General features: G+C 40.9%; 1 protein-coding gene across 1 annotated transcript; it reads left to right on the top strand.

Moving 5' to 3' along the window:
* The first annotated feature begins 6,961 nt into the window (after positions 1-6,961).
* Positions 6,962-20,505, top strand: LOC134223834 (twinfilin). The gene is made up of 4 exons (XM_062703056.1): positions 6,962-7,173; positions 7,545-7,622; positions 8,141-8,252; positions 18,622-20,505. The coding sequence occupies exons 1-4, from the start codon at positions 7,149-7,151 to the stop codon at positions 19,436-19,438; spliced, it is 1,032 nt and encodes a 343-aa protein (XP_062559040.1). The 5' UTR covers positions 6,962-7,148; the 3' UTR covers positions 19,439-20,505.
* Positions 20,506-21,854: the final 1,349 nt, after the last annotated feature.

Genomic DNA, 21,854 nt, shown 5'->3' with positions numbered 1-21,854 from the left:
CCCGTGAAAATAATATCTTAAGTGGAAAATCTATGATTTTGGGGATTCGGATATAGTCACTCGATTCTAATTAATTTCTCATCTAAACCATAATGTGTCGACTTTAAAGGCTAATGAAAAATCTTGAATTTATGAGATGCAATATGCACGAAAGGGCTCATGTGGTAAAGATTTAAATTAGGTGAACATTTTTCTCGCATCCACATTCTACCAGAAATAGAAGAGACACAGCTCACCTGACTCGTACCACTATTTTTTTAATGAATTACACACTTAATCGACAATTTTTTCCTCGGTAAAATAAATTGACGAACATGATCGTTAAAGTTAATTTTAACTGATATCTCGTTAATAAATATGACGTTTACACAAGTTACCGAAACTCGGCAGTCAAGTTTGCCATTGTCGGTAATCTGGAATTTATCCGAATCTCGGCAAACTCAACTGTCAAAAGTATAAACCTATATCGCGATCTGTCATCAGAAAACACGTGATCATCTTCAATTCTCTTGGTAAGCATTTTATCTAGTTAAATTATCTTTACTTATACCACTTTATACTAACGCAATTCATTATTTATAAAGATTCAATCAACATAATAAGCTTTCTTCAATACTAAACATAATAAAATTACATGTATATTTATTTTTAGGAAGCCCATAAGAACACAAGCAATTGTTACAGACTTCCACCCGCGCAAGACTTCGGACATCGGAGTTTGGACTAAGCATATTACCACATTTAGGAACAGAGATATCTATGTGGTATCGCGGAATGGTGCTGTTAGATGGCTGCGAATAACGCATAAATTTCCTACTACGCTACAGTTTTGAAAGTTATTCTGGTGTTCGAACATATCAGAATTGATTCGATTTATAAATATGGACAGCAATAAAAAACGCCCAAAATATATTTATTTCTCATATGAACTGACGCTTTTATTTTTTTAATTTTGATCTATCTGAAAGTAAATAAAAATAAAGATTTACTGAATTTCGGCAAAGCACATTACCGATCTAGTCGGCAATAAACTACCGAACTGAATGGCAATTTTTGACAGATGGGTGGTTACGCACATTTTACGACCAATCGGTAATCTGAACTTTCACCGAGATTTTTACCGAGATATCAGCTGTTGGATTCTCGGTAATTTATTTTGCCGGCCTCGGCGAAAAAAATTAAGTGTGTAGATGACGTGTATGTAAAACGTACCCGAGGACCCTGATTAGTTAGTTTGAGAACGGAGGAGGAAGGGGTGAGGGATGTTTATTGAAAACCCTAACAAAATCTGTGTACCGTCCCTATGCATCATGATTCTATACATGTATAAATATGTTACAGTAGTCGAAAAGCTTTAGCACCGTCTGCAGAAGGGTTTACACAAAAATGTATAACAGGTGGTGGCGTCGAATTCTAAAAAAGAAGGACAACATCATACAATGTTCATTATTATCCAGCTTTCCACGCTCGGTAATGGCGGCTTATCGGTGTGTAAAAATCAATTCGTCACTGTACTGTTTGACACTAGCTGGAGGAAAGCCCACTGACGTTCCTTGGTGAGGGGAGGGGAAAAAAGGCCTTTTCGGCAGTGAGTTTTCCTCCAGCTAGTGTCAAACAGTACAGCGACCGATTGATTTTTGCACACCGACAAGCCGCCATTACCGAGCGTGGAAAGCTGGATAAACAAGCACGATTCAGAATTGTGGACGGACATCGTTCACTGCTGCAATTGACGACCTTAATTTTTGATACGATAGTCGAAACCAATAATCCGTTACTAACATCGCTGAAAACAACGCTGATCAATCCATACTGGAACATTTCGTCTTCTTATTTCTCTTTTAAACAAATAAAATGCCTGAAAAAGAAGAACTATTAGCAATATTTAAGAAATGATAATGGGTGAAATTCCTCGTTGATTGTAAATAACAAATCAACAAATCTCGTAGGTAACGGGAAAATCGAAACCTCACTTCATGGCTACCAAGATATTACAAAAAAATATATGTTCACAGCATTTGTCAAATTCGATTCATCCCTTGTAAATTTATAGCAAGCGTGAAAAGCTGGATAAATAAATTAAAACATACGAAATGTCTTATGATTTTCATCATTACTCTTGATGTGAAAAACTCATAAGACAAATCTTGATTGCGAATAAACTTCATAAGATACCAACCAGCTTTTCATATTTCAACATCATGATTGCCATAAGAGCACTTATGATAAACGTTGTATGAATCGGCGAACAGAAACGTATAGCAATCATAAAGAGAGCGCTTATGAATTTCATTTATTATTCATTGTGAAAAAAAAACTCTAAAGACGTGTCGCAGTTGAAAAAAGGAATATGGCGATTCGCTTCGTTTATTCGCGATTCGCTTACCACCGGCTGATTAAAATTTTCAAATGATTCAATAATAGTGAAACAATATATTGTCAACAGATTTTGTTACAAGGTAAGTAAAAAAATAATGCTCAAATACAATTTTTCTCAACAAAAACATTTATTTTAAACCAGCTGAATTCGTACCCGGACATACGCACGAATAGTTGTGGATTGTCGAGCGCCGAATACATCCGAGACGTTTGTTGTACAGCCAGACAAAATTTGATGCCGTCGGAATGCTTTTCCCAACATGTTTGCGACTTTTGTGTTTTGTGTTTTAACAGGTTACCTTTTAAGTGAACATGATAACTTTAGCTGTAAAAATCGATTATCTAGATCAATTACCAAAGTCAAAAACTAGATGGTGAAAAATAAAACTAAAAAAATATGGAAAGTGAAAATTGTGAAGTGATTGAATTTACAACTTAAATGATAGTTTTAATAAAAATTAAAATTTAATACCAATTGACGAGCCAATTGAAATAAATTTTTAAATAAAACTCGTGGATTTAAATTCTACGGAAAAATGTACAAATAAAAATTTAAAAAATCAATTACGTGCAAAAATATTGATAATGTTAAAAAATGTGTATCTGTTCATCAATTAATGGAAATAAATACTTGATTTGACTTTGACAAGTTTGACTTTATTTTTTCCTCTCCTTTTCTGATTTATGTATTAGGTTTTTTCATGATGATTAAATCTATTAACGAATACGAGAGATAACAAGAAGAAGACGTGCGATGGTGAGAAACAACAAAATCGTTCATGGCAAAGTATTATGGCGACCATTTTAAATTGTCTGTATAAAATTTTAAACGATTCATAATTAAAAACAAATCAATGTGAAGTGCGAGAAAAATAAAAAACTACATTTTAGGTGCATAACACGAAAAAAAATCAGAATAGGATGTTCTTAATGTAGCTTTTAATTTTTCTCGCACTTTACATTGATTTGTTTTTAATTATGAATCGTTTAGAATTTTATATAGACAATTTAAAATCGTCGTCATCATACTTTGCCATGAACAATTTAGTTGTTTCTCACCATCGCATGTCTTCTTCTTTTTACCTCTCGAATTCATCAATCATGATACTCTCTATTAAGATTCATATCTAATTGTTATGAGAATCATAAGATTGACTAATGGTATTGAATGAAGCGAGAATAGGCCTTTTCATGTGACACTGCCGAGACTGCACTTGTTTATGGCCCGTTTACATATGAGCTAGTTCTAGCGGACAATGCACTATCCGACAATACTAGCGCGATATTAGCACAATGTAAACAGGAATTGTCCTCGCTAATAAGCGTTTACATTATGCTAATTTCGTGCTAGTATCCAGCTTTCCACGCTCGGTAATGGCGGCTTATCGGTGTGTAAAAATCAATTGGTCACTGTACTGTTTGACACTAGCTGGAGGAAAGCCCACTGGCGTTCCTGCACCCAAGATAATCGTCACGTCATATCTACGTGAAAATATACGTGGATTTTTTCCACAGCACTTTTCACGTAAAAATTAAGAGACTCAAAGGTACAGGAACTCAATTCCACTCAATCGGATGTCACCAGCGTTTCACATGAAGGCTACGTGACTGCTCCTTGGATTTGACGGTTGATTTGAAATTTATTTCATTGTTTTTTTGCTGCAGCAAATAAGAAAAATGAAAAATAAAAGTCTTTCCTAATTTTTATTAATGAACTAAGAGCGGAAATGTACATATTGAAAATATATATAATGTGTAGATGAATAATTACGTCTGGCAGATTTTCTTAATTGTAAAAGCTGTTAAACCCTTGATGGCCAGAAACCGGAGGAGAACGCCACAAAAAGTGAGCGAAAACGTTCTGTTCGCTGATTTCACCATGATTCGATAATTTGCTGCAAACGTATATGAATGCATTATTGTGGTACATATAAAAAGATATAGGAAATAAATTGTACTAACCTTATGAGCAATTGATTTCTGGGCAAGTGGGACTTTTTTTCACACAACGACAACACTGACCTGTGAGGTGTTGCGATGAATGATTCTGACAGCTGAGTGAGTTCTCATCCAGTGTTTCAATGACATGAAATTCACGTACATCGTATAGTTTATATTCGTGAATTTTATGAACATTTCATTCAAATTTTACGCTACACCGCTGCATTTTATATGCGTCAGATAAAATTAGTGGTGTTTGTGAAATTTATCGGTTACGTGATTTTTCATGTAAAGTTAACGGGTAGATTATTTTGCGTGTGGGTGAGGGGAAGGGAAAAAAGGCCTTTTCGACAGTGAGTTTTCCTCCAGCTAGTGTCAAACAGTACAGCGACCGATTGATTTTTACACACCGACAAGCCGCCATTACCGAGCGTGGAAAGCTGGATTGTCGGATAGTGCATTGTCCGCTAGAACTAGCTCATATGTAAACGGGCCATTACAACCGCTCGCTGAACAGGCGCGCAACCCCGAAGCTGTCACTTTCATATACAATGCATAAGAGTCTTATGAAACCCGGAAAAAGCTAAAAAAAGTTCGTCCCTAAGCTGATCTTATGAAAATCATGCGAGAATTTTTCCTCAGTGTATGAAACGAGAAGTTAACATGGTGGAATTGTTGGACGCAGTTCTCATCGCAGATTTATTTCTATACAAGTCGATCACAAAGATGAGTAAATGTTTTCTATTGTTAATGGTTTCTCTCTGCTGTTAGATAGAAAAAATCATATAATTCAAGCATAATTTTTCATAACGACGTATGTAACAAAAGTAAACAAAACGGGGTTTTTAATACAACGTGACAATCACACGCGGCTTTATATAATACGCATCGATTTTACTGATTTCAGATCTTAAAATTATTTAATTCGATCTTTTTGCGAATCGATCGACGTATGTAAAAATTTCTATTTTTGAAGTCTCACTGTTACATACGTCGCTTTAACATATGGGAACTGAGAGCGACCTATGTAACAAAAAAAAGCAAAACAAAACAAAACTGCAGTTGCGTCAATCGTGCACTATGGAAAACCGACCAATGTACACCGACGTACGTGTATAGCATACCGGTGTATGTATAATTTTATCGTTTTTCACAGTGAATTTGAATGAACTGAGCTTTGCTGTGAAGCACGCTTATTACGTGTCATGTAATGGTGCATGCCAGCGGAAAAAAGTATTGAAAAAATATTTAGTTTTAAAACAGTTTTAGAAAAAGTTTTGCCAACTTTCTGCAAAGGATTTCTCGAATCCACATAATTGTTACATACGTCGTTATGAAAAATTATGCTTGAATTTATGTTTTACAGAACCTTGAACAATGCAAAAGGACACCACCAGGACAGATTTTTTCAACTTCATCTGCAATACGAACAATGACCTGGTGCGGCGACAAATTGAGAGGTTGAAATCGTTGATTGAACTGGTCGCTCGTCAATCGAAGAAAATCGACCGTCAAATTGTGCAGGATACTTTGTGGCGCCAATGGAAGCTGGATCGTAACTATATATATACCAGCAAACATTTCCCACCAGCACGAGAGGACTGACCGATTAAGCAGGTGACTTTCGGGTCTCCCGAATCGAATAATCCCAAGGTTATTGATATAAATAAATGTTTGAAATATAAATACAGTCGAGATTCGCTGGTTGGGATCTTAATACTTGGGTCACTTTTTAGTTGGGCCTCCGCTGGTGGGGCCATGGCCCAACTAAAAAGCAACCGAACGTCAAAATTCAATGTAAACACGGAAAACGGGATTGGGCGTCACTGGACATCATTTGTGATGTTCAAGTCGAAATACACGTGTTCAAATGGCTGTCAGTTGACCCAACTAAAAAACCGAATCCGTTAGTTGGGCCGAGGTCGTGGCCCAACCAACGAATCGCGACTGTAGTACATATTACTGTAAGCTAGTTAAAAATCTCAGTATAAAAAATGAAACTTTACACTAGAAAAATACAATATTATAGTGTTCAATAATTTGAAGTATTTTTTATTTGGTCTTGTGGAAGAGCACAACATATTATGACCCTCATATGCAAGAATTATTGATGTTCATAAGATTCCCTTATGAAATTCTTTATGAAGTCTGAATAAACTTAATATTTTCATAAGACAAACTTATGAAAATCATTCTCGGTCATATAACACGCTGTTTATAAGAAAATCGTATAAAGTTTACAGGATATTCTTATAGCAAATAAACATAAGATATTCGTATGATTATCACTAGTTTTCTTGGCTGAGTGTAATAATCACAAACCCCTAAAAACCCCAATTCGGTGAAGAGGATTTATTTTAATACTTTCGCCCTTATTCCAGATAGAGCTTGATTTATTTTCTTGATATTCTTTTATGCTGTCGAGTTGATTGTTTTGAGCGTGCATGTCATTCAATGTGCGAGAGAGTGAGCGCCTGCAAAACCTCAATGGATCAATCAATAAGCAAAAACTGCCGCTATGAAACGAACAGATCGAGCCACCGTAGACATGTTCTGTCAAAACAACACGAATAGAAATATGCGTATACAGTGCCGCCGTTGTTATGATGCGGTGAGTGCAAAATGAGTTACCTTGATTGATCCATTTTTATTCATCAGAAAGTTGTCTCCTCGGTCGGTCGCTGTTGTATCACAAGAAAGTGAATCCATATCCGAAAGCTAAAAACCTTATTTTCTTCGTATCCAATCAATCTCTACTCGTGCAGATAGCAGTGTTCTGTGTTTAATTCATATCCAGCAATCAGTATATCGCTTTAATCTAGCCGAAAATGTCACATCAAACCGGAATCAAGGGTGAGTTAATGAATCATTTTCCCATCGTTTTCTCTGTCTGATTGATCGCTTACGGTTTCGTGTCGGCTTTCCGCCTACCGCCCCGCCCACTTTCAACCATCTGATCGTATATGGCACAACACCCAAAATATTGCTCCACCCACCCTCTTGCTTTTCTTGGTACCGTTGTGTTGAAAGTGTGTTGCAAAAGGGAACAGGGGTCGTATAATCCGATTCGCACACCTGTGCTGTCGACAGCGGCTGCCCGTGACTTATCTATTCGTGAATAAAACAACAACGGGATAGATGGGCCCCATTGAAAACACCACCCACCCATTTATTATTGTTGCATAAGTTGATTTCGGTTCTTTGTTTTCGTTTCTCATTTTTAGCCAACGCAGAGCTGCTCAAGTTCTTTGGAAAATGCAAGGACGGAAAAACTCGAGTGCTCAAAGTTTCCATCGAGAATGGTGAGTAAGGCGGGGGAGGGATCCGTAGATGACGACGAGTCTACTCTTCAAGCAACCACTTGAAGCGCATCCACCAAGCAGCCTGGCGTCGTTGCTTGAAGCTGGTGTTTATTTTTGTCGGTTTCACTATGCTTTTTGTTGTTGAAGGGGAAAGTTGAACTAACGGAAGTTGTAATTGACTCGCATCAGTTGGTTAGTACGTGCCTGCATTCGCACACAGATGTTTTGAGCGTTGAACATCTTGATATCGGTTCATGTTGGTGGGATGCATCAACCCAAAATAAAAGGAAACTTTGCTATGGTTTTTAATGGAACATCTAGCCATCTAGGCCAATAGCAAGTATATTTCTTATGGCTATTAGCAAAGTTGACTCCAAACTTAATGTTCTATTTTGATACCACAATTTTGCAAGCACAATATGTAATACTTTATGCCCATAGAAGTAAAAAAAAAGTATATGGCACATATTATCACAAAACAATTAAACCATACATACCCCTTCTTATTTCTATTGCAGAGGAACTGACCCTGGTTGACCACAAAGCAGTCAAAAAAGATTGGGAAAAGGACTACGATGCGCTCGTAAAACCCCTTGTTGAAGATGATGTTCCATGCTACATTCTATATCGGTACGTATCATGTCACAAAGAACTTTAAATTTTATTTAGTCAATGGTCAGTTAACCTTCAAGCCACACAATGCTGATGCAGATGGGTGCATTTAAATTGCATTTACAATGTGTGAAGATTTCATCGTGGGTATGGAGCACCAATCTCGCCCTTCGACCGTCACGCACGATTGCACTTCTGAATGATTAAACGATCAACAAAGGTTTCCATCTATAAATGTGAAACGTAGACCGCTAATTATGCGCTCTGTACAATTGAGTTAGAATTCAATTGAATGTTTTGTTGAAAATATCAGAAGCAACCGCAGATACGTGTCACGAAGCTTATTTTATTGAAATTTCATAACAAAATCACTTGAGATAAAAATAGGATTTTTACAATGCTAGTTAGGAACTTTTTCTGATCATAGTAAAACGTTTGGTATTTATTATTATATTATATCTAATCAAAATGATTCTTCAGTATTCATCCATCCTAACATGAAGATGCGACAGCACGGCAAAAGCTGATTTAAGTGTACCATTGGGACTTCGCGAACTTGAAAGAATAAAATAGATCCTATCTCGCGGTTCTTAGCTTCTTATCCAGCAACTCCTATCCCTATCTCCTCGCGGTGCTGACCGGGATACGAGCAAGGGAAGCAACTTCGGTCCGAATTTTGACAAACATCGCATGAATATTCAAAACATAGAATGACATCACGAACTCATTCATTCGACTGTCACTGAGTGTGTTCACTATGTGCAGAAAAAACATAATTAGCATTGTTTATGTTGATGTTTACCGTTGAAAGTGCCTCGCGGGTGAAAATCGGATTCAGTCCTGTGTGATAAACCACTTTACTCAATTGAAACGTGTTCAGATTTCAGATAATTTATCAATTTGTAAAATGTGCATAAATATTCAATGACTAATATTCAACTGAATATTGACTGTCCAGAGCCGACTATGAATGTGTTGGAAGTGAACTGACAAATGAAGAAAAATGGACTTCACCAAAAAATTTCGATTATTTTGAACTCTGGTTCAGACAGACTAAAATTCATTTTTATGTATATAGATTTATATATTTATTATGGAAGGAACTTTTCACAAAAATCTATTTGGTACCAGTTATGTAGGAAGGTTTTTTTTTTTTTTTTCTTTATTTGAGAGATTTCAGCCTTGGGCTGGTTCATCTCTTAAAAGTGAAAAATGGGGGAATATTACACTTTCTTAAATTTGATTCATTAGTTCTGCATCCCTGATACTCCCGGAGATTTCATGCTGAATTCGCGATTCTTGGTAACGAGGACAGTTGCATATGAAGTGTTCCACGGTTTGAAGTACGTTGCAGACATCACAGACGTTTCTAAAACTCGCAGCATTGCTCATGTTATGGGACTTTTTTGTGTGCCCTGTTCGTAATCGAGAAAGTATGATCTGCTGTCGATGCTGTGGAGGATCTGCCCATATTCTGGTTTCCCCTTTGATCCGTCTAATGAAGTGCATTCTTGATTGCAGCCATTCTATATTCCATCTATCTATGATCACTTTCATGATACAGTTTTTTATATCTTGCGCTGGAGCTTCTCTGGTATAAAGTCTTGCAAGGGTATCTGTGTTTTCGTTGCCTTTCACTCCGCAGTGTCCTGGGATCCAAATGAAAGCTGTTCCGCTAGGTGCCAACTTCTGGATTGCCTGGATCCAGGGTTGTTTAGCTGTTTCAGAGAGTAGAGCGGTCAGGACACTGGCGGAGTCTGAAAAAACTGCGATTTGTTTATCGGTAGGTATGCAAACTGCCACAAGAATAGCGGCTGCTTCGGCGGAAAAAATGGTACATGGAACTGGAAGTTGATAGGAAAAACCCGATAATGCGTCCGATACACCTATTCCCACGTTTCCTCCCGCTCGAGATCCATCCGTATAGCGAATTTGGCGATTGACATATTTTGAATGTTGTAACTCCAGTACGGATCTTACTAGCGCCGAAGAGTTGGATCCGGCCTTCAACTTGTTTTTAATTGCCATGTCGACAAGTAGTCTAGGGGAGATCCAACTCCTACTACCGCACCAATAGACCTCGGCTACCGGCGGGAGCTCTTGGTTGGCAGAGATTCTCAGGAGTCTGTTCGCCTCCTCCAGGAGGGAAACTCCTTCCAGTGATCCAGTAGTTTTTTCGGCGAAGCTAACGGCTCTTTTACATACAATGGAGGTGATAAACTTATCGAAGGGTAGTCTTCCACTTTCTACGCAGGCTGCCATTCCCGGAGTAGAGGGAAGCAGACCTGATGTGATTCTAATGGACTGGTGGTAAACGGGGGCCAGCTTGCTTACCAGCTTGTCGGATGCTAGACAGGCCAATTCGATGCCATATGTTAGTCGGGAATCGATCACCGCCTTGCTAACACGCATCCGTACCGATCGATTCGTTGCATGATGTCTTCTGGCGAGCGTTCGTAGTAGATTGAGTCTAGATTGGCATTTCTCCTTTACTTCGTTGAAATGTTCGTTGAAGGATAGGTGTCGATCTATGCGTACCCCCAGTACTCGAATCGATTTTCTAAAAGGCAGGATCCTACCATCGATGTGAATAGGAGAATGAAGGACTCGATGATTGGACGGACATACGTGAGTGTAGGCACATTTTTCCACGCTCAGGAGGAAGCCCACGGAGGTGGTCCACCGCAACACTGCATTCAAGGCTGCCTTAGGTTTCCTTCGAAGAGCTTTTACGGTGCATCCCATAACGAGCAGGACGATGTCATCCGCATATACAAATATATGTATTTCTTTTGGCAGGTTTCGAAATACTCCGTTCATTCGAACGAGAAACAGGGTGACGGCTATGACCGACCCCTGTGGTACGCCTGTTTCTTCTCGGAAGTGATTCGAGCGGTTGTTTCCAATGCATACTTGGAAAGAACGATTCTGAAGAAAATTTTTGAGAAAGTGCATAATATGTCCCTTGAGGCCCCATTCTTGCAGCTGGGCTAAGACATCGGGCATCCAGGCTCGATTGTAAGCCTTTGCTATATCCAACGTGGCAAGTTCTGCGTGCTGTTCAGCTTCATTGGCATCTCGGAGTACTTGATTGAGGGTAGCAAAATATGTGCCTGTCCCATGTCCGGGTCGGAAGGCGTGCTGCCGATGGTCAATATAGTCGTTATTTTCCAAGTAATGAATTAGCCGGCGATTTACTATCCTCTCCACCACTTTGCAGATACAATTCGTGAGCGAGATCGGCCTAAAATCTTTGGTTTCTCTACCGCATGTGCCATGTTTCTGGATTGGGACAACCAGGCTGTGTTTCCAACTGTTCGGGATACAGTTACTTTCCCATAAATCGTTAAGATGCCGCACTAATGTAATCTTGCCAACCGGTGGTAATTTTTAGAGAGGGTACCCTACATCGTCAGGACCGGTTGATCGTCCGTTAGATTTGGTCAAAGCTAATTCCAGTTCTCGGAGGCGAAATGGCTGATTAATCTCTAAACACTCTACATCTTCCAATATTTGAATGTCGTTCAGAGAGGTTGCAGATACTTGTTTAATACGACGAAAACGTTCATCGTATCCTTCGAGTGCTGAGAGAGATGCGAAGTATTCTCCCATTGCATTAGCGATGGTGTCCGGATCCCGTGTAATCGTTCCGTTTAACTTTATTGCCATTCCGCGGGATTTGCGCTTACCACTCAGAGAATTGACTTTGTTCCAGAGGTCGCTGGTCGTTTGATTGGCGTTAATGCTGTTCAGAAAATTTTCCCAGCTTGCGTTTTTAGCATCACGGATTATTTGGCGACATTCGTTTCGCTTGGCTCTGAAGTCAGCGAGCGCTTGTTCCTTCATAGGATGGTCCATCGAAAGTCGTTTTGCCCTCCTCAAAGCCTTTCTTCTAGCCTTCACTGCTGCCTTTATATCGGGTGACCACCACTGAAGTGATTTAGTTCCCGGTTTTGAGCTGGTTTTGGGGATTGCGGATAGAGCTGCTCGGTGAAGGGATTCTACGAAGTCCTGGATTTCGTTTCCGTGCGAATTCAACAGGGAATCAGTAACAGACTCCTGGAAGAGAGTCCAATCGGCTTGGTTATATTTCCATTTTGATTTGCGTGATATTTCTAATGGCATCTTGTCTAGGGAAATCAGCAGGGGGTAGTGATCACTGCCCATGGTGTCATCCTCAGCGTTCCAGAGCAGTCTGTTGACCACATTTGCGCTGGCGAAAGATACATCAACTGAGGATTCTCTTTGTCCACTGGTGTATGTAATTGACCCGTCGTTGAGGACAATGAAATTCAATGCCTCTACTACTTGCATTAAAGTGGATCCTCTGGTGTTAACTTTGGGACTACCCCATGCCGGATGGTGACCATTTGCATCCCCGAGGAACAAGATAGGGCCATTCAAGCCCCTGAGAAGTTCTGTGAGAGTATCTTTCAGATGTGTAATTTTGCCGCACGGCAGATAGGCGGATAAGACCGTTATTGGTATTGGATACTCCAGTTTGACTGCCACGATGGGAAGATCTGTGGGCAGCTGGATGGTGGTGAAAGGAATTGGTGTCAGGACTCCTATGGCCGCCGAGTGAAAAATATTTTCTTTGCTCTTGAGAACCCACTGGTATTGTCCTCCCAATGTACGGTTTAGTCCGTTGATATTAGCTCGGTGGATTTCTTGAATTGCCAGAATAGTGGGTTTGTAGTTTTGAACGAGATTCTCCAGATCTGGCAGGTTATTATAGTAACCATTAATATTCCACTGCAAGGCAAAAGGGGATCTTCTAGTTCTGAAAGCGGCGGGATTGTCTTGAGCGATACGGCAGGGGTCTGTATTTTGAGCTGGTGTGTGGAATACAGGGCTGGAGAAGGATGTTGCAGATTCATTTGACGCTATGGTGGCGGCATTTGTGATGCTGGTTTGCGGTTGTTCACATCTTGTTTTTTGTGATGACAAAGCCGGTACTGAGGAGGATGATATTTCGTTTGGTATGACTGATATAGGAGGCCATTCTGCATGCTGCAAAAATGACCGATTCGTAGGGAGACTGTGCAGTGCCCATGAGGGGCCGGCAAACGGGTGTCCCAATATTGCGACCTTTCGCCTGCCATGAGTCATATTTCTGGGAATCCGTTAGGGCATCTGGTGGGATAGGGTTTATGACCACCGAATGGTTGATTTTAGATAGGATAGCATTGGTTAATAATCGTCTCCCAACTGCACTTACTGACGAACGGTTCCGGTAAGCTTGGGATATTCTGCTGGTATAACGGGTTTAATTGTTCCTGTCCATCGATGTCAACATGGGGGAGAGTGAGGTTATCACGCGACCCATTTCGTACATGAATGTGTTTGACATTTCCTTCCTGGAAATCCTTGTGGGGGAGAGTGAAGTTATCACGTGACCCGATAGAGCATTCATTAATTTTTATTTTGGAGGCGGCTAACGGGAACTGATTAGAGATTCTTGATCCTGGCTGACTATGACCATCAGCTTTTTTATCAGCTTCATCGGGTATATGAGCTCCGAATTCAATAGGTGACTGCGGCTGTTGTTGATTGCTGTTATTTGAATCGTCTTCTTGATTTTGCTTGTTGAGTTTTTCGACTCCAATGTGCTTTTTGGGATACATTGTAGAAATGTAGAAGGGGTTAGGAGTAAGGGAGAAGCAGTGACTAGGACGATCATTTAAGACAGCGTTTCATTCTCCTCGCCGGACGGTTCGATTGACGAAACATCATAGTCATCGGAGGGCGAACGTTCGTCCATTGTGTTGAAGGTGTCGGGGGATGGTTGGGAGATGTAGTTGGTTTGGGAAAGATACATATCTTCTGTGTCGGAAATATACATAGCTGAGTTATCGGGCTTCGTCCGTTTTGCTTCTGACTCAAGGCTGTTTGTTACTGCAAGTTTCTTTCTCAGTTTTGGCTTGGCTCCTGTGTCTAATGTTCCGGTAGATTGATTAATGCTCGGATTTACATTGCGGGAGTTTTCAGCAATGGAATCCGAAAATGTCTTCTTCGTTGATACTGACGATGTATTTTGTTGGGCAGGGATTGAGGATGCTTTCTCGGATTTTTTGCTTTTCTTTTGTTTTTCGCTGGTGCAGGATGACTGGTTGGAGGAAGCGTAAAGTTTCTTGTATGCATCGTTCTCGTTTCTAAGGGCATGGATCTGCTCATCTTTCTTCGCCGCTGATGATTCGAGTGAGGACACCCTAGCGACGAGGTCTTCGATAGTGCCGTGCTTCCTCACGGTGTCTAATCTAGAGCTCTTTTGGATGGTCTCTTCCAGCGTATGAATCCTTTGATCTCGGCAATCTATTTGACTTCTCAGATCGGATATTAGACTTCTGAGACCCTGAAGCTCATTGATGATGTTCGAGGATTGATCAGCTTGCGATGAAGTTTGAAGTACCCGAATCGTCGCATCTTTTTCAGTCATTTGGCTAGAGAGTGTATCAACTTGGGCTTTGAGGTCTGATATTAGTTTATCCTTACCAAAAGAAGCAACGCCAGCAAAAGAGCGGACACCGGTATTTGCCTCAAAGATCTTCCTTGCTTCGTGATATTGGATGCCTTGGTCAACCCTTATGTGCTGGATAGCATCTTCCGATTGGTATGCAGGGCACCTTCTGCTTCCTATTGCATGGCCGTCGGATTTGCAACGTGTACAATAAGTAGCATTGGTACACCGCTCCCCATCGACGACTGTGTGTAGCTGACCACAATTACCACACGTCATGTTTTCCTGCTTGCATCTTGCCTTGGTATGACCGAATTGGTGACATTGGTAGCACATCATGGGTGCAGGGTAGTAGGGCCGAGTCTTTATTCTCATATAACCGATATCTATGTGTTTGGGACGTGGTGTCCCTCGGACGGTGAGTATAACCGTGGGAGTTGGTTCTCTGCCCTCATTGGTCTTCCGGGTAATACGTTTAACATCAATTATGTTTTGGTCCTTCAAGCATGCCAATATTTCTTCCTCTTCGTGGATCTCCAAAAGCGCCTGGCAACTTATTACACAACGGGTAGAATTCAGTCCTGGGTGGAGGGTTACTTTAACCATTGTGCCGTCATTTAAGTGGGTCATGGAGAGCAGTTTATCGATATGCTGTTTACTCCTAACTTTGAGTGCGAAAGAACGTCCCTGCGCTTCGGAAAAGGCTCCCTCTATCCTACCGTTGATGAATTTTTCGATTGATTGCCTTACCACGAAAGGATGATCAGGCATGCTACCGTTAACTGATTCCATTTTCAATATAGCTAACTTCCCATGCTTGCCGAGCGGGTCCATATACGATGTTGTCCATAGCGTATGTTCCATCTATGTAGCTGGGAATCCCTCCTCCAGGATCATTTATGAGGGGTGGAAAACACGCATCTACCGACATTGTGTGGTGTGGACAATTGTCACATATGAAGATTACAGCTTTCGAGCGCTAACCGTCAGTTCAAATGATATAACTTGCGTGCAAGGTGCCGAACAAGTATATGGCACTGATTTTGATTACTTCTGCGATGGAACAATGGCTCACTTTAATCTATTGTTATGCGAGTTGAAACGAGAATAAAATGTGATATATTATTTCGACCGATAACTATGATTAAACGATTCGATACGCCGCGAATTTTGGACGATTCGGCGCGGTGGAATCAATAGTTATGTACGTTTCGCTAACTAAGAAAAGGTCGCGACGGTGTGAAAATAAATCCGCTTGAGAAAAGACACAACCGCATGTATCGGTATCTCTGGATGAACTGATGTAGGAAGGTGTCTGCTACTAACCCTACCCAATAGTTTTTTGATTAAGATGATTATTTTCGAGATATTAATACTTAGATACCTTTCGCCAAGGGGTTATATTATTTCGGAAGGGGTTACATACCCCATCTACAAGAAAGGCGACAAGCTGGAGTGTGAGAACTTTCGAGCGATCACCATCCTTAATGCCGCCTACAAAATGATATCCCAGATCATCTTCCGTCGTCTGTCACCATTAGTGAATGAGTTCGTAGGAAGTTATCAAGCCGGCTTCGTTGACGGCCGCTCGACAACGGACCAGATCTTTACTGTACGGCAAATCCTTCAAAAATGCCGTGAATACCACGTCCCAATGCACCATCTGTTCATTGATTTCAAGGCGGCATACGACAGTATAGACCGCGTAGAACTATTGAAAATTATGGACGAGGACAGCTTCCCTGGGAAGCTTACCAGACTTATTAAAGCAACGATGGATGGTGTCCAAACTGTGTGAAGATTTCGGGCGAACACTCCAGTTCGTTCGAATTGCGCAGGGGGCTAAAACAAGATAATGGACTTTTGTGCCTGTTGTTCAACATTGCGCTAGAAGGTGTCATGCGGAGAGCCGGGTGTAACAGCCGGGATACGATTTTCAACAGATCCAGTCAATTTATTTGTTTCGCGGATGACATGGACATTGTCGGCCGAACATTTGCAAAGGTGGCAGAACTGTACACCCGCCTGAAACGTGAAGCAACAAAAGTTGGATTGGTGGTGAATGCATCGAAGACAAAGTACATGCTTGTGGGCGGAACCGAGCGCGACAGGGCCCGCCTGGGAAGCAGTGTTACGATAAACGGGGACACCTTCGAGGTGGTCGAGGAATTCGGCTACTTTGGATCCTTGCTAACGACTGATAACAATGTTAGTCGTGAAATACGAAGGGGCATTATCTGTGGAAGTCGGGCCTACTACGGACTTCAGAAGAAACTGCGGCCAAAAAAGATTCACCACCGCACCAAATGTGTCATGTACAAGACGCTGATAAGACCGGTAGTCCTTTACGGACATGAAACATGCTCGAGGAGCACTCGGAGTATTCGAGAGACGGTTGCTTAGGACCATCTTTAGCGGCGTGCAAGAAAACGGTGTGTGGCGGCGAATAATTAATCACAAGCTCGCTCAGCTCTACGGCGAACCGAGTATCCAGAAGAAAGCTAAAGCCGGAAGGCTGCGATGGGCAGGGCATGTTGCAAGAATGCCGGACAGCAACCCTGCAAAGATGGTGTTCACTTCCAATCCGGCAGGTGCTAGACGGCGTGGAGCACAGCGAGCGAGGTGGGCAGGTGCAAAACGATTTGGCGAGCATGGGGCACATTCGAAGATGGAGAGATGCGGCCTCGAACCGTGTATTGTGTCGTCAAATTGTTGATTCAGTGTTATCTTTTAGATGTAAATTAAATAAAAAATAATAATAAATAACACACATACAGACATCACCTCAATTCGTCGAGCTGAGTCGATTGGCATATAACACTATGGGTCTCCGAGCCATCTATCAAAAGTTCGGTTTTGGAGTGATCATATAGCCTTTTTTACGTCTACTTAGTATACGCGAAAGGCAAAAACAAAATTATCACAAGTTCCGGGCGCGCTTAAAACAGAAGCAAAGATTCGCTTCGCGATTTTCAATGCTGCACGTGAGAGATGGAAATCAAAAACTGATTGCACTCGATTGAAGTATCGCTTGCAAATCAGTTGGCTGGGGTTCTGCCTAATCGCACCAAGCGCCGACCAAAGATTTCCCATTTTCTGCTCAAGCTTTTGCTAAGCAAATTCAATTGATGACAATAAGATGCGCGGCTACAAAGCAAGACCATGCTGAGGGTGGCTGGGTTCGATTCCCAGCGCCAGTCCAGACAATTTTCGGATTGGAAATTGTGTCGACTTCCCTAGGCATAAAAGTATCATCGTGTTAGCCGCATGATATACGAATGCAGAAATAACTTGGCCCTGAAACCTCGCAGTTAATAACTGTGGAAGTGCTTAATAATCACCAACTGCGAGGCGGCAATGATCCAATGGTGGATGTAATGCCAATGAAGAAGAAGAAGAAATCACCTGTGTACCTACTGTTTTTATTCTTCTTCGCTTCGAACTGTCAAGTCCATTTGGATCGCCATGATGGCGGTTGCGTCCGGCATGCTGGCTGAATTTCCGTTTCCCGTTTTTTAGACCTTATTGTGCTGTTCCGTCGTTATCTAAAAAATCCTAAATTTGTTCCGTTTCCCCATTGATTCTTCCAAAGAGCTCCAAAATATCATAATGACTACCCAAGCAGCTCAGTGAAGCTGATTGCGAATAACGTACTCTTAAAGTAACTTTTGGTTACTTGGTTATGAGCGTGTGCACCAATTTCGTCGCTTCTTTTTGCTTACATGCGTGCTCACTGCTGCAAAAGAATCACAAAAATAGGAAACAAATTAAATTTCTTCTCATTGCTTTGTTTTTCATGGGATGATGCAGTCCAGGGGCGGTAAACCCTTATATAATAAACATAATACACATAGTTTACGAGAAAGACAAAAAAGATATATATTTCCATCCCAACCTAATACCTCAACATTTACATTTCAATTCTAGACTTGACTACAAGATTCCCACCGGATACGCATGGCTCTTGCTGAGCTGGGTACCGGAAGCGGCCACGGTGCGGCAGAAGATGCTGTACGCTTCAACCAAGGCCACGCTCAAGCTGGAGTTCGGTTCCGGCCACATCAAGGAAGAACTGAACGCTACCGCCAAGGAGGAAACCACTCTTCGAGGCTACCAGAAGCACAAGGTAGACTTCAGTGCGCCGGCTCCGTTGACTAGCCGGGAGGAGGAACTAGCAGAGATCCGCAAAAGTGAGGTAAAGACAGACTTCGGTATCGATACCAAACAGCAGACACTTGGAGGCATCAACTGTCCGATCTCCGAGCCAACCAGCCAAGCCCTGTCCGACATGCGACGGGGCGCCTACAACTATCTGCAGTTCCGGATCGATTTGGAGGAAGAGAAAATTCACATTGTCAACGCGGCCAATATCGACATTCTAAAGCTGCCATCACAAATCCCAACGGACCACGCGCGATACCATCTCTATCTGTTCAAGCACCAGCACGAAGGAAACCACCTGGACAGTATGGTGTTCGTTTACTCGATGCCGGGCTACACCTGTTCGATCCGGGAGCGCATGATGTACTCCAGCTGTAAGGGTCCGTTCTCGGCCACGATCGAAAAGCACGGCATCGAGATAACGAAGAAGATCGAAATCGACAACGGTGAGGAGCTGACGGAAGAGTTCATCTACGAAGAGCTACATCCCCGGAAGCTGAACCTGCGACCGCAGTTTTCCAAGCCGAAGGGACCGCCCAGTCGGGGCGCGAAAAGACTGACCAAACCACAAGCAGTGGAATAGAGGGCTTCTAAATTGGTTCTGAAGCATGCAATTCGTAAATTTAAAGCATTTTTTAGTTACTTCCGGATCCACATTTTGGGATTCATAACTGAGTGTTGTCCGTGTTCGCTAGAAAAGTACTAACAACATCCATTTAGCTTGTGTTTTCAGTGAGAAAGTGAGAAAAAACGCATCTCTTGCCCGTTTACGAATGAACTTAGGCCTATGTTCGCTGTGTTTTCGTTTTAGGTTTTAACTTTTGATACGCAGGAGTGAAGCATTGTGCACGATAAGCATTAGAAAATGCAGAGGATTATACGTATAGAGTGTGAGCATGATGAGTGCTATTCATTTTTATATTATATTAAAATAGTATTTATATTCGATCTCGGAATCAGCCTTTTCTTCGTTTCATGAAGGTTTTCACACGAGTAGAAGATGGCAAAATGAGATTACGAAGTTGCTCACTTAGTGGTTTGATACAGCTCTTGAACTACAATCAATCTAACAAGATATAGAAAATGCCATATTTTTCACGGAAATTTGCTACATTCTATTTTATTCTGAATTGTGTTTTTCAAATTGCGTTAGAATAATTGGTTGCAAAAGAGTTGTACAAAAGTTTTGTTAGCAAACAAAATCAAAAAGTCTCCTTCTATCAAGCTTAGACAAACACGACAAAAATTTCAATGTGAGGTCGCAATCGCAGCAGCGACGTAAAACAAGACGATGCAACCAGAGAGAAAATCTAATCCATGAATTGAAAATCTAAATATTATATACACAGAAAAGGGTTCATCTAAATATTCAAATATGAATAATTATATATATTGTATCTACAGTCAGTAACATGGGAACGAAAAGGGAAGCAAAAAGGAATAATAATACAAAACGAATTTTAATGTGAACAAAAAACAACAAAGTCGATTATTTGAAGTCGACTTGTAGAAGGTTACTCCAGCAAATAAAAAAGGAAAAATAAGAAGGTAAACATATTTCTTATAATATTCTTTATACAGTAGTGATTGCAATAACGGAATGCATTGCTGAATAAAAGTACTATTTATTGAATGATGAAATTAAGGAGATTGCTGGCTGTGATCATTCGTCGAAACTACCGAAACTTCCGTATGAATAAAACGAAAATACAGAATAACTGAACGATTTTGAATTGGCTAATGACGTTGCACTTCTAGCCCAACGGCGCTCTGATATGCAGGTATGCAGGACCTTGCTGAGCATTCCTCATCGACATGACCCATCATATACCTACCAGATTACACTGTTGTGCATTGAATTCCGCACGAACACCTTTTTCCGCGAGTTTTGGTACGGAAATCAATTTTCCTTCTAGTCCCAGGGCGGACTAGTTTCTGGACGGATACTCTCATCGAAACGAACAAAAGAACTGCGATTTTTCGACAAATGCGACGTGGCGCCCGAATCGATCACTCACGCACTAGTTTCAAGCATACCAGCCCAGACCGCACCTTTCATCGGATCTGCTTTTTCGCCGCTTTCCGACAGGAACAGCTTACAATTTCGCTTTCGACGATCTGGCTTACCGCACACGAGACTTTTCTGCGATGCACTATTCCCGCTCATCCGTAGCGCTTGTTCGTCTGAACTGGACCGTTTACGTTGCTTATCCGCTTCAAACCTCAACTTCACCTTCATTAACTACAGGGTGATGGCATCCTCGTTACGCGCTTCCAAAGCTGTCGTTAGAGGATTGAACGATTCCGGAAGCCCTCGCAATATTAGCGCTACAGTACAGTTCTGCCACCTTTGCAAATGTTCGGCCGACAATGTTCATTGTAACGTTGTGTAGATTTTTCGAAATAATTTTATTGGATTTGCTTGAAGCTTTAGACGTTTTTATCTTTTTAAGCAAAATCATTTGTAAATATATTATGAAATTAGATTATTATTTTTAATTAATTAATAGCTTTGACGTTTTTATCCTTTTAAGTAAAATATCATTGAAATGAGTTGAAGCTTAATTATTAGTCATCAATTATCTTTTTGCTTAATTTTTTGTTGTAATTATTAGATTATTTGAATTTAATTAGCTTTGGACGTTTTTTTCTTTTTAAGCAAAATAATGCTTGAACTCGTTAAGTCGGCTTGACGATTCACAGTCCAAAACGAGACCATAATATAATCAGTATTTGCAAAAGATATTTTAGTTACTAGTAGGGCTGTGCACAATGGAAGTTTATCGATATCGACGATATTCGTTTGGTGATATATCGGTATCGGCGATATATCGGGTTTGAAAATATCGGATATCGATTTTATCACGTTTGTAAACTCTATTTTGTCACAAAACAATTTGAAAATTTTAGTCGCTCTTACCCATCTCGGTAAAACACCGCAAACGACAATGATTATCAGTTTTTTTTACCCAAGTTTGGCTACTCAGTTTCAACTTTCA

This window comes from Armigeres subalbatus, chromosome 1, assembly GCF_024139115.2.
Source record: "Armigeres subalbatus isolate Guangzhou_Male chromosome 1, GZ_Asu_2, whole genome shotgun sequence".
NCBI lineage: Eukaryota > Metazoa > Arthropoda > Insecta > Diptera > Culicidae > Armigeres > Armigeres subalbatus.
Note: the sequence above shows the minus strand (reverse complement) of the source record. Positions and strands in the feature narration are given on the sequence as shown.